This window comes from Littorina saxatilis, linkage group LG7 (assembly GCF_037325665.1).
Source record: "Littorina saxatilis isolate snail1 linkage group LG7, US_GU_Lsax_2.0, whole genome shotgun sequence".
In the NCBI taxonomy this organism is placed as follows: domain Eukaryota; kingdom Metazoa; phylum Mollusca; class Gastropoda; order Littorinimorpha; family Littorinidae; genus Littorina; species Littorina saxatilis.
In genome coordinates, this window is record NC_090251.1 from 22,689,926 (window position 1) to 22,702,350 (window position 12,425).

Genomic DNA, 12,425 nt, shown 5'->3' on the forward strand with positions numbered 1-12,425 from the left:
TGTTCTTCCGGTTCCGACCGGAAGTGTAGGTTCACTGGTTGGTGCACAGGCTACTGTCACGTCCGGTTCGAGCCTTGCCTTACGTCGGCAGTCGTACGCGACAGCTGCGCTTCCGGTTCACGGAAGTAGTGCCTCGTTGGAAAGCGGACAGACAATGATTCCATCCGACTTGAGCTGCGCTATACGTAAGCAGTCGTCCGCGACGGCTTCTCTTCCGGCTCCGGCTGGAAATGTTAGTTCATCGGTGTGTGGGCAGCCCATGGCCCTTTCCGGTTTGAGCTTTGCCCTTGGCTCAGCAGCCGTTTCCGGCAGCTTCGCTTCCGGCCTTGGCAGGAAGTGTAGGTCAAGCGGGTAGTGCACAGGTTACTGTCACTTCCGGTTCTGGCCTACGGCCTACCTTTGGGTTCCGAGCTTCAGCTCGCAGGTGGCTCAGCACCAGCTTTGAATAGCGCTGCTGTTGATTCTGCACTTCCGGCTTCTCCCGGATTTTCCGGTTCAGTTCCCGCTGCTTCCGTTTGGTCGCCGGCGAATTTTGGACACGGCTTGCCCTACGGGCATACAGGCTTCGTGCCTCTGTTGGGACAGCAGCATCCACACACTTCGGTGGTGTCCGCTAGCTCCTCTCGACCACTGCCTTCGGTTTTCGATGCCTCTCAACTTCCTCTCAGTCAGGATATGAGTGCCATTGATTGCCAACAGGACGGACTTCCGGCTTCAGGCCTCCCCTCTCAGCGTCACTTGTTGGGTTCCTTTGGATATGATCCATCCCCTTCTGTTGTCGCTTCGGACTCCAGGTCCGTTGACGATGAGCAGACGCTCTCGGGGGCTCCGGCCAGCTTCAGGGTTGCGCTCGAAGCTGCCACAGAAGTCACGTCTCGCTATTTTCCGGAAGGAGCTTCGTCTTCGGCCACGCCTTTGGTGTCCGGTCCGTAGGCGATGGTTGATTTCCGGTTGGCAAAAGAGGAAACAGCTACTTCCGGTTTGAAGAATCACCTTCAGTAGCTTTTCAACGTTCTCGCCTCTTCGCCAAACCCCTCCTTCCGGCAGCGGGTTGCCTACGGCGTCAGCTCCGTTGCTGGTTCATCATGGTTCAGCTCCAGAGCTGGCATCGGAATACCTTGCCGCTCCTGCGCAGGCTTCCTCCTTCGTGCCCTTAGCGGCTCAGAGGAAGTTGCCTTGGCCAAGGTCGTCTCGGAACCTTCTGTCGTCCTTTGCCCTTCCGCGTGCGCCGTTACCGGTCACGCCGGAACTCCTTGCGTTTCTTACGAAGCCGTTGAGGAAGGATTCGGTTCTGCCGCTCTATGAGCAGACTCTCCTATCCTCTGAGGAAGTGGGTCGTCAGCTTTTGGAACTCAGTTTCATTTCCGAGACTCTTCTGCGGGCGCTTTCTCGCGCTCTGACAGATTCCTTGGCGCCCTTTACGCTTAGTAAAGAGCAGGACGCGGAGGACGTGTCCGCACTCCTCTCCACTTTGGTGGACGGTCTCTCTTCTGCAACCTGGCCTCTCATGCCACACAGCAGAAGATTGAGACCAACGGAGAACAGCAGTTCTCTTCTTTTGAGCTTCAAATCTGAAGCAGCAAAGGAAGGCCGCGCCTAAGCAGGCTATACCTAAGCGGACTCAGCCCAAGCGGCCTAATTCCTCAGCTCAGGTTTAACCGAAGAGATTGTTTCTTTCACAGCCGTCATAGGTACGCTGGGGTTTTGGAACAACAGCTGGCCTTAGGGCTTCCGGGTTTTTTGGCTGGCGCAACAACCATTTCATCCGTTGGCGGTGGTGGTTGTCGCTTTCCTTATGCTTGTGGCTTCGGACTTCGACATTCTTTCCTTTTCCCAGCGTATGGGGGCTGAGACAGGTCGATTTCCGTGTGAGTGGGGTTTCTGTCTTTGGGCTTCCCCGTTTTCTCTTTGCCACAAGCTTCTGGACTTGGTCCTGGTTTGTCTTTCGCCGAGTCTGACTCTGTCTTTCTCTAGCAATTACAGGCAAATCCAGCTAACTCACAAACGGTTAAGTCAAAAATTCGCTTAGCACACAAAGAAATTCTGGTCCGGAATTATCCCTCTTTATCTATGTGTACAAAGTACCCTGAGCTCGAAATGGGATTTCTCTCACGTAAGTCGAAAGACAGATAGCACACAACAGACAGTCAGTCCCAAAGACAAAGTTTACTCTATATTTACTACAGCAACTCGAAACACGAAACTTGGCGTCTCACACTAGCGCATTGTGTAACCTTATTCCCTTCTTCTCAACACGGACGCCACACCGACTGGTCAGTCGGCACGCAATAAAGTATGAACTGAAGTTAGGAGGGGGCGAGGAGTAAGGAGGGGGCGAGGAGTAAGGAGAATTATCCAACTCCAAGAAAACATTCTGAAAAAGGTGGGGAAGTGGTGACAAGGCAGTGAACGCACTCACCATGCACTGACATCATACGAAAGCAGCCACACAGCACAGAGGCAGAGGCAGGTGTGCAGATGCTTTGTGAGAATAAGCGTTGAAAACCAGTTTGAATTAAAAAAAAAAACCAGCAGATAGAGCCGCATGTCATAATCATTCTTCTTGTCTGGCTTTATTGACTGCATGCCGATCTTGTGGCAGTGACTTTTCACTCTTCAGTCGGACTGTACACAAACCGCTCTCACTCTCCCTCACTGACTACCCTAAGCCCTGACAACTGATCCTTGGAAATTGTTTGGAAGAGTACACCTCTCTATTTCTCTCCAATGCTCTTCCTGCTGACTTCAGTGACACCGGACACCCCACTGAGTTTAGCCAGCTACCCCCCCCCTCCCCCTCTCTCTCTCTCTCTCTCCCCCCAGCCATGTACTGTTTGGTGCTGTGGCCAGAGAGGTGTCACCGGCTAATTGAGGCCAGCTGCACTGTTCACTCAGAGCAAAACTAGTTGACTGTGTCTAACTTTTGACAAAGCAACACAACTGAAGGGTTCACAGATTAGGTAACCGACTCACTGGTCAAGGCTGCAGGGAAACAAGAGTATCTTGTCAATGAAAGAGGTTACACACAGATACGCGATGCTGAGAACGGTGGCCGATTTTTCACTCTCTTTCTCGGAGGGCCTTCATCATTGCAGGGACTGCTGTAAAGAAATGCTTGCTCAGAAACTAACTCTTTTTGCATTGAAACATGCACCAGAACTGGTGGACACCATCGACAATGTCAAACATGAAATCGAAGCAGTTTGCTTGAGGAAACGGTCGTCAGCAACTCAAACTTCTGTTTTCTTTTTTAAGAAAATCTGAGGTGACTTTCTTTGTGGCCCCGCCCCCTCCCTCTGTAAGGACCCCCCTCCATAAGGACCGATTTTTGTCAACATTTTCAAGGTCGCTAGAGAGGGGTTCCACTGTACTATGACCAAGTCGAAATTTCGGATAGGACACAATAACAATTCGGTCCCTTCAATTTCGTCTTATCCGGATTTGCCTGTAGACGCGTTCTGGTGTTTCGTCCAAACTCTAGGTTCACTTGAGTTGGCCTCGGAAGTAACATCCAGATTTTCCTGAGGTAGCATTGTCTTGGCAATGCATGTTTGAGGAGTCATTCTTGTGGCTTGTCACCTTTTTCAGGTTTTTTCGGCTACTCCTCTCCTTTTGGCAGAGGTCTAGTTAATGTTCCAGTTTTCTCGGTGCTGGCCTCTAGGCCAGCATCTTATTTGGCGGTCGAAACTTTTTGTTTCTTATGGTACCTGTGTACTTTGGGTACTTTGGTACAATGGCCGGCCTACGGGCATCAAGGCTCAGCCTTAGCCCGTGCTATAGTCTCCTGCCTGTCGATTTGCGATTTTGGCATTTTTGGTGCTTGTGACTTCGGATTTCGTCTCTTCCTCTTCTCCCTCATGCTAGCATGAGGTGAGTCGGGACGTTTTCTGCTGGGCTGGGTTTCCGGTCAGGGCCACCCTTTTATCACTTGCACCTATGACTATTACGTTTTTCCCCTGAGAACTCTTGTCTCAGGAGTCTTTTGGCTGGTTGGCTTCACGGTTTTCCGTTTATTCTTTCCAGCCTTGTTTTTCTGTTTGGGTTTTTGATTCACATTCAATTCCTATAAGCAGTCTGCTCCGCGAACACTTTGGCTTTTGTCATTTTGTTTGTGGTCACCGGTCACATCAGGCTTTGGCCACTGAGGTTTCCTCTTTTCCGGTGCTCACGCACGATCAGAGGTCGCTTCTTCCTCATTTTCCCTCTCTTTGCTTTCGCAGGGACTGGTGGAGGACGACCGGTGACCGTCTCCCTTGGAGATTTGCTCATTGAGTTGGACTCTGGTACTCAGTACTCAGCGGTCCCTCTCTTTCCCTTTTTCGGAGATGGGTCACGCTTCTGGAGCTGACGGTTATCTCAAAGGCCTTTTGGGCCTCACTCCATCCCAAAGTTTTCTTACTTTGGCATGTTTGCCTTATGGTCTCCGCGAGGGTCGGTCCTTTTCAGGGCTGAGCGGACAACCTTTAGCACCGTTTTTTCCAGGCCATTAGCATTTCCTTCCAATAAAGGGGGGGCAGCTTGTCTTCCCCTCTACTTGGCTCGGGTTTTGCAAGGCTTGGGTCCCTTTCCGGACTGTTTTTACGGTTCAGGAGATTGGAAGAAGTGCTGGGCACAGCTTACTGGCTCTCCGATGTCTTTCGCATTTTTTGCCTGAGAGACATCACGGCTGTCATTCAGGATGGTTCTCGGCCTGTTTTTTTTCTGTCGTTTGGCAGTGGGCCGGTGCCTGGCAAGGGTTTTAGAGTGAGTTAGAACTTTCTTTTTCACGGGATCCTTTCCTGACTTTTGGCAGTGGGCCAGTTTTTTGGCAAGGAATTTTCTTTCCCTCTGCCTGGCTCCTTGGCCTTCGGTCAAGGAGTTTGGATGATGTCCTGCGCACAGCTTTCTGGCGCTCGGATTTTGCCTTATTAGGTTCTGAAGGGAGACATTGCTGCCTCCTGTCAGGATGGGTCTCGGCCCATTCCTTACTTGCGGCAGCTGGTTTTATGTCTCTCCAGAACTTAAGAGTGAGTTTGAACTTTTTTGATCTTACCCACCACCTTGTTGGAGTTATCTGCTAGTATGTGATTCGGAGTAAGAATATGTAATTTAATCGTAAATTTTTAATTAAATTTTGATTTGATTAATATACTTACCCGAATCACATAGGTAATTCCCTCCCACCTACCCCGCTTTTAGTTTCTATGTATTCTAGAAGTCGAATGATGATATTGGGTGTGTACACGGTATTCGTGACGTAATGCACACTACGGGAGGTAATCCCGGGTGGCAATCTTGCTACTTTTTTGGCATGGGTTGCTTCCCTTAGACTATAGACGGGATAGCGTTTCAGACACCTTAGCTTATCGACTGCGTCAATGCTAGTATGTGATTCGGGTAAGTATATTAATCAAATCAAAATTTAATTAAAAATTTACGAGTTTACTCTCCCCTAACTTTTTGAGTAAGCTCTTGTGGACTCTCACCATAAGATTTTGCTCACAAAACCATAAGTTTGCACCAAAAAGCATAAGACAAAAACTGCAGAAGTCGTTAGATTAATCACCACAAGAACGAAATGCATGCACACATACACACACAACAAGAAATCAGCCTTATTTCACACATAATCAAAAAACAAACTTGTTTCAACACTGAACTGCACTGTTTTATTTAATTTTGAAATGCAAAGCATATTTAAATGTAAATTGTACCGAGAATCACCTAAATTGTACAAAGACGGCACACATCCAACCTGGCAGTCAAACATTTACACCCCTCACAAAAATGTTACCAGAATGCACAAAAACACCACATGATAGTAAAGGCACAAGACAAGTGTGTTTTAACAACATTCATTCATTGAGCACAGTGATTCAATCATGAATGGAAACCCCCACCACAATGTGCAAAAGAGAACATTTTAGCCAAACAGAACATGTAAAACACACAAGTTACAAGCCAGAAACTCATGTGTGTCTCAACAATCAAGGACAAATACCAGATCAACAAAAATATGACATGTAAATGCTTTAGTTTGAGGTCGCGTAGCTGTCCAACTCACAGAATGAAACTGAACGCAATGCCATTTTTCAGCAAGACCGTATACTCGTAGCATCGTCAGTCCACCGCTCATGGCAAAGGCAGTGAAATTGACAAGAAGAGCGGGGTAGTAGTTGCGGTAAGAAGGATAGCACGCTTTTCTGTACCTCTCTTTGTTTTAACTTTCTGAGCGTGTTTTTAATCCAAACATATCATATCTATATGTTTTTGGAATCAGGAACCGACAAGGAATAAGATGAAAGTGTTTTTAAATTGATTTGGACAATTTAATTTTGATAATAATTTTTATATATTTAATTTTCAGAGCTTGTTTTTAATCCGAATATAACATATTTATATGTTTTTGGAATCAGCAAATGATGGAGAATAAGATAAACGTAAATTTGAATCGTTTTATAAATTTTTATTTTTTTTTACAATTTTCCGATTTTTAATGACCAAAGTCATTAATTAATTTTTAAGCCACCAGGCTGAAATGCAATACCAAACCCCGGGCTTCGTCGAAGATTACTTGACCAAAATTTCAACCAATTTGGCTGAAAAATGAGGGCGTGACAGTGCCGCCTCAACTTTCACGAAAAGCCGGATATGACGTCATCAAAGACAGTTATCAAAAAAATGAAAAAAACGTTCGGGGATTTCATACCCAGGAACTCTCATGTCAAATTTCATAAAGATCGGTCCAGTAGTTTAGTCTGAATCGCTCTACACACACACGCACACACGCACACACGCACATACACCACGACCCTCGTTTCGATTCCCCCTCGATGTTAAAATATTTAGTCAAAACTTGACTAAATATGAAAACAAGTCGTATATATGATTACTAGATGAATACCCGCTTCGCCGGGTACGGCTTCTCCGGGAAGAAGTAGAGCCAAATACCTGGCTTTGCCGGGTGTACGCCGGCGCACCGTATGAAGGAAGGGAGATAAACGCGCAAAACACTGGAGAAGATAAGGAAGAGTTACTGGGAATGGATGTACAGAAAAACCAAAATCGGTTCAGCGCTGCGCGCTGAGAGCACGCACGTGTTCAAAATTTTCCACGACAGACAGACACACACAAGCTGTAGATATTGATGATCGGTTGTAACAAACATCCGGTGCTAATTTTCGCTCTCTAGCTCTTCGAAAATGCATCACAACGCCCTTATTTTTATTTATATGGCTTCACACTTGGTACAACCGTACAACGTGAGAAAATACTGTGTAGATACTAGAACAACAAAAATATGACATGTAAATGCTTTAGTTTGAGGTCGCGCAAGTTCTAAAAACAAGTCCGACATGATTGGATGTGACAGAAATCCGGCTCCTTTCGCTTTTGATCGCGAGCTCTTCGAAAATGCATCACAACTCCCTTACGTTTCATTTCTATGGCTTAAAACTTCGTACAATGTGAGAAAATACCTTGAAGATACCGAGAACAACAACAATAGTACATGTAACAGTTTTAATTTGAGGTCGCGTGTGGTCAAGCGTGGTCGCACAGTACTCGGTCAGATCGCGCTGACGGTGTGCACATGCACGTTGCCTTGTACTTCCGCCGGATCAGTTACCGCGAGATTTTGTAGCTGTTACTTTGTTCTTGGACGAACCTTTGCGATCTTTTTTTATTTGACCAAATTGTTTTGTAAAAACCGTAAGATCTTCGGCTTACGCCGTAAGACTTGAAAAAAATCAAAATTCCGTAAGAATTACGCGAAAACCGTAAGACTTGACAGGTATGCATATATAGCGATGTCCCTGATAATTCCTCAATAATATTTAAGAAAAAGTGGATATTGGGTGGGGAGAAGTAGGGGGGTGGTGTGGGGATGGCGAGGATAGAGAAAAACGGCGTTTTTTCCCCCACCAAAGTGAATGCATTCATTTTACAATTCACAGTACTTTTGTCATATAGGCCGTACCAATACAGATAATGTATATATATTTATCAATAATTCCTGATCTACAGGCATTTTGCACTAGTTTTGCTTGTCTGAGAGAGACAGTGAGGAAGGCGAGAAAGTTTTGCGAGGGCAGTGTGAACAACCGTGTTTGTTCAGAACGGGATGTTTGCCATCTGGAAAGTGCCAAGCAGGTGGCAAGTGATAGCCAGATTGCAAGCTTGATCCATTGGTGTGAACACAGCTTAAGCCTTCACAATGTTACCTGACATCGTCTAACTATAATGCATGGGCGCCTCCAATTTTGTTTTGAACTTTAAGCCATCACCCAGTAGATTTTGAATGTGTATACATGTGTGCGTGTGTGTGTGTATCATTGTATGTGTGTGTGTGTGTGTGTCACTGTGTTTGCAGAGTGTAATTATTGTTCCCAGACTCGGAAAGAAAAATGTCTGTCTGGATTATTTAAAATATATATGATCAGGTCCAAATGTGCTGGTTCCACACAAAAATTCAATTGGAAGACGTCCTGTCAAAACTATTGGATGGTCGTCCTACCAGGGGTGAGAACTATGTGTCAGTTCCAAATAGTATCGACCAGTGACCACACAGCAAGGTGTGTGTGATAAAGAAAAGTTGAGGTGGAATTTTTGTAAAAATTGTGTTTGATATTCACTGCGATTTGTGCATGGGTGGGGTGGTGTTGTGTATGGTATTGTTGCTGAGGATTCTTAAGCATATACATTTTCTGTCTGTCTCAGGCGTCAGAATCAGGGCCGTCGTGATGGCGAGTGAACGACAGACAAGAAGCCTAGCTAGCCTTTTTGGGGAATGGAAAAAAAAAACACCAGTACCATACAAGCAGTGTACACGTAGCTGCCGGAGTATGCATGTCGTCACCGTCTGTGAGTTTGAAGAAGTCCTGCAGAGTTCTCCACTGAAGACAAAGTCTGCAAGGCAATGTTGTCACGCAGAGAAACATTGAGTTTGTGTGGGGAGTGTGGCCGTGGACTTATTTTTATGGAAAACTGTGCGACGCGTGTGTGTTTGGAAATGTGTATATGTGCGTGACTGTATACATTATTACATGTGTGTGTGATTTCTGGCGTTACTGTGTGGGGTTAGAATCTCAAGCTTTTGTCCTGTTCTTCCTTGTGAAACGAAGAACATCACATTCACATCACATCAAACACTTCACATTAAGCCATGTCAATGTTGGGACTGATGTAGGGATTGTTTTGATTTGCTTTGGCTTGTGCGTGAACTTGCAGAATTGTGCCAGGTTGTTCTTTTGTGGATTGTATAATAATGAAATAATAATACACACCCATGACTGATTCGGAGAATGATCTGTGCAACAGTGTGTATGTATTGTTTCTCTGTGGTGTGCATTGTGCAATGAGAATGTTATTCCCATAACTGCAAAACTGTAATACAGTATCACAATTTGAAAGTCACTATACAAGAGCGACACACACATCATTTGCAATAGAACTTCAAACAAGAAGTCCCTTTGATTAGAGATCCTCTCTTGATAGATCATGTAAGCCAGGGATGCGGAAGTGCAAACATTTTCTCTAGCCTGGTGAGCTTGTTACTTTTCTTATTCGTTAATGGGCTGAAACTCCCATGTTCACTCATGTTTTTGCACCAGTGGATTTTTACGTGTATGACCATTTTTACCCCGTCATTCAGGCAGCATACGCCGATTTCGGGGGAGGCATGCTGGGTATTTTCATGTTTCTATAACCCACCGAACTCTGACATGGATTACAGGATCTTTTCTGTGCGCACTTGGTCTTGTGTTGGCGTGTACACACAAAGGAGGATAAGGCACTAGCAGGTCTGCACACAAGTTGACCTGGGAGATCGGAAAAATCTCTACCCTTAACCCACCAGGCGGCTGCGGCCGGGATTTGAAACTCACGACCTTCCGAGGCCGATGTCTTACCACCCCACCAGTGCGCCCGTCGTTGTTACTTTTCAAATTCACTAGTCCTCAGAAATGTCCTTTTAGCCTGAATTTAATTGGTTGGGTATTTTTCCCTGGGAATGTTCCAAACAAAAGGCACCAAAACCAGACTGTCTTCAACGAACATCAAACAAATTGACAAAATACTTGGAACAATCCTTTACGTGTCAAGCAGTCGATGATTCAGTACCAGCTGTACATTTTTTCGAGTAGTCAGCCTGTGAATAAATTTCCAATACGCCCAAAAAATCCTCTGAGGCTGTCACATCTGTGGCAGAAAGTTGAGGTGTCAGTGTAAGCTGTCGTATAGTTTTGTAATTTTAAGTATTCACGCACACGGCTTCAGATGATGCACTTACTGTCAAAATCCGAATATGATGTGAAAGCAAGAGTGAAGCTTCAAGCGGAAACAATTCACTGATGTATTTCGGTTCGACCTTCAACCTTTAACAACTGAGTTAGTGAACTTTCTTGTTCGTGGTCCCCACACTCGCACACACGCACGCAAGCAAGCACTTACACGCACACACTCTCTCTCTCTCTCTCTCTCTCTCTCTCTCTCTCTCTCTCTCTCTCTCTCGATCTTGGGAGAAGGAGGCACGCTTCATGTGCTCCGGCTTTTCAAACATCTGCTTTGCGCTACAGTTGTGTTTTCGTGTTTAAAAGTATACGAAAGTGACCATAAGGAATTGCTTAATCGACAGGGAGTAATCTTGTGCTTTGAATGTGAGGATTTCATTAATTATCTTCATCACGATGTGTATTCTCTTTGTGTGATGCCCGATCGGACCGGGCGGTGTGACGCAATGCTGGCTCGCCACGCGTGTAGTGGAGTTTATCTGAGAGTACTGTCTGAGCAGCTTTCCTCGGGTCTAGACAGTCTGCCCAGTGTGTGTGTCAGCATGACGCAACTGACTTGTGGTGTGCTCTGTGGTCAGCCAGCTTAGCGCTGGCTGTACAATCGTTCTTACTTCCTCTGAGGAGGGGATTTTTCGTGCTCAGTGTCGTCATGCTCCAGTGATCATCTCCCCAGCTGTGGCGTGATTACTGATCGCTGGGCAGCCAGCCCTGCGGTCCCAGCCGATATCCTCTACGTCATCAGTCGGCAATCTGGCCAGACTCTACAATGACGTAACTTTTCCTCCAACGCACAAGGCCATGTGTGCGTGCGTCTATGTGTGTGCTACTGCTACATCTTCAGCCTACAACATCAACAACTCTGCCCTCCTCTGACAAAACACAAGGAGGGCAGAACTCACAATGGACTTGAACACCCTCACGTTTAAGTGGGACCCGCTGCTCGACGTAAAACTCGACCCCAAGCAGCTCTCATTCTGGGTCCCCAGTGACCTGGTCCCCACCACGCGCTGCCTCCTGTACAGGCGATACGCTGTTGATCGGACCATCCACGGGGACACTGTCACCTGGCTCGATCGACAGCAGATACGGCTGGATGGCAGACTGACGGTAAAGGAGATTGACGTCTCGCATGAAACCTTCTCCAACATCGACAACATCCCCACCCAACTACCTCAACAGCTCTTTACCTCTATCATCCAACTACGCAGAGAACTGGATGATAACGGCAAAAAGGTGAAGAAATGCATCACTATCACGCTGTACTATACCACGGGCACCGTCATGGTACAAGGCAAGCAGTGTCAGACGTGGAAGCGTCAGGAATACGACGCCATGATCGCCTGCCTCAGCGCCCTGTTCGACAGCACCACCGACAACCCGCTGCTCAGACAACCCTCCACACTAACAGCGCTTCTGGCCCCGCCCCCATCTGCACCAACTGAGCTCTCATCCGACGACACCCGTCGCTCGTCGTTCATGCTGGCACTTCCGGCTCCCAAATCTACGTCAGCTAAACCTCCTTCAGACCCCATGAGTCGTCGCTCTGAGCGCCTGCGTTCCAGAGCCACTGAGCAGGAAGTGCCGGTCAGCCCTGACACGCCTCCCCTGCCTGTCCAGATTTACGGCTCTGCGCCTATCAGCACAGATCGGGAGTTAGATAGCACGGTGCAACCCAGTCCTATCTCTCCCACCCCATCTTCCCCACCTGCCTCAACCACCCCATCATCTTTCACGCCCCCTACTGTCACTCTATCCTTCCCCCCCATATCCACCACCATCATCCATACCCCAGCCACCCACGTCGCTACTACTTCCACACACACCCCTCCCAACATCACTACTACTTCCACACTCGCTCCCACCGCTAGTGCCCCTGCCTCCTCATCTGCTGGCTCCCTCTCCCCCCTGCCAGTCAGTGACGTCACTGACCCTCCTGCCCGTGACTCGGAGTGTAGCGGTGACGACGAGGAGTGGTCTGACCTCGAGTCCGGTCATGCCTACGCCCCTTCTCCCGCTCGTCGCAAACATCGCCGCGCTGTCAGAGCCGCGCCACGTTCCAGTCCGCTGACGCTGTCCCAGGCCAAGCAGGGCCTAAAGACCCTACACCGCAGCGTCGGCAGTCTGCAAGCTCACCAAGCACAGTCCAACAACACTATC

At 47.3% G+C, this 12,425-nt stretch overlaps 1 protein-coding gene across 5 annotated transcripts in view; it reads left to right on the forward strand.

The window, feature by feature from the left end:
• Positions 1 to 9,273, forward strand: part of LOC138970938 (protein aurora borealis-like) — a 43,648-nt gene extending 34,375 nt beyond the window's left edge. For all 5 annotated transcript variants that reach the window (XM_070343521.1, XM_070343523.1, XM_070343525.1 and 2 more), the window contains exon 10: positions 8,698 to 9,273. In XM_070343521.1, the coding sequence (XP_070199622.1) occupies positions 8,698 to 8,921 (224 nt within the window). In that variant the 3' untranslated portion in view covers positions 8,922 to 9,273. The remainder of the gene's footprint in view (positions 1 to 8,697) is intronic.
• The last annotated feature ends 3,152 nt before the right edge of the window (positions 9,274 to 12,425 follow it).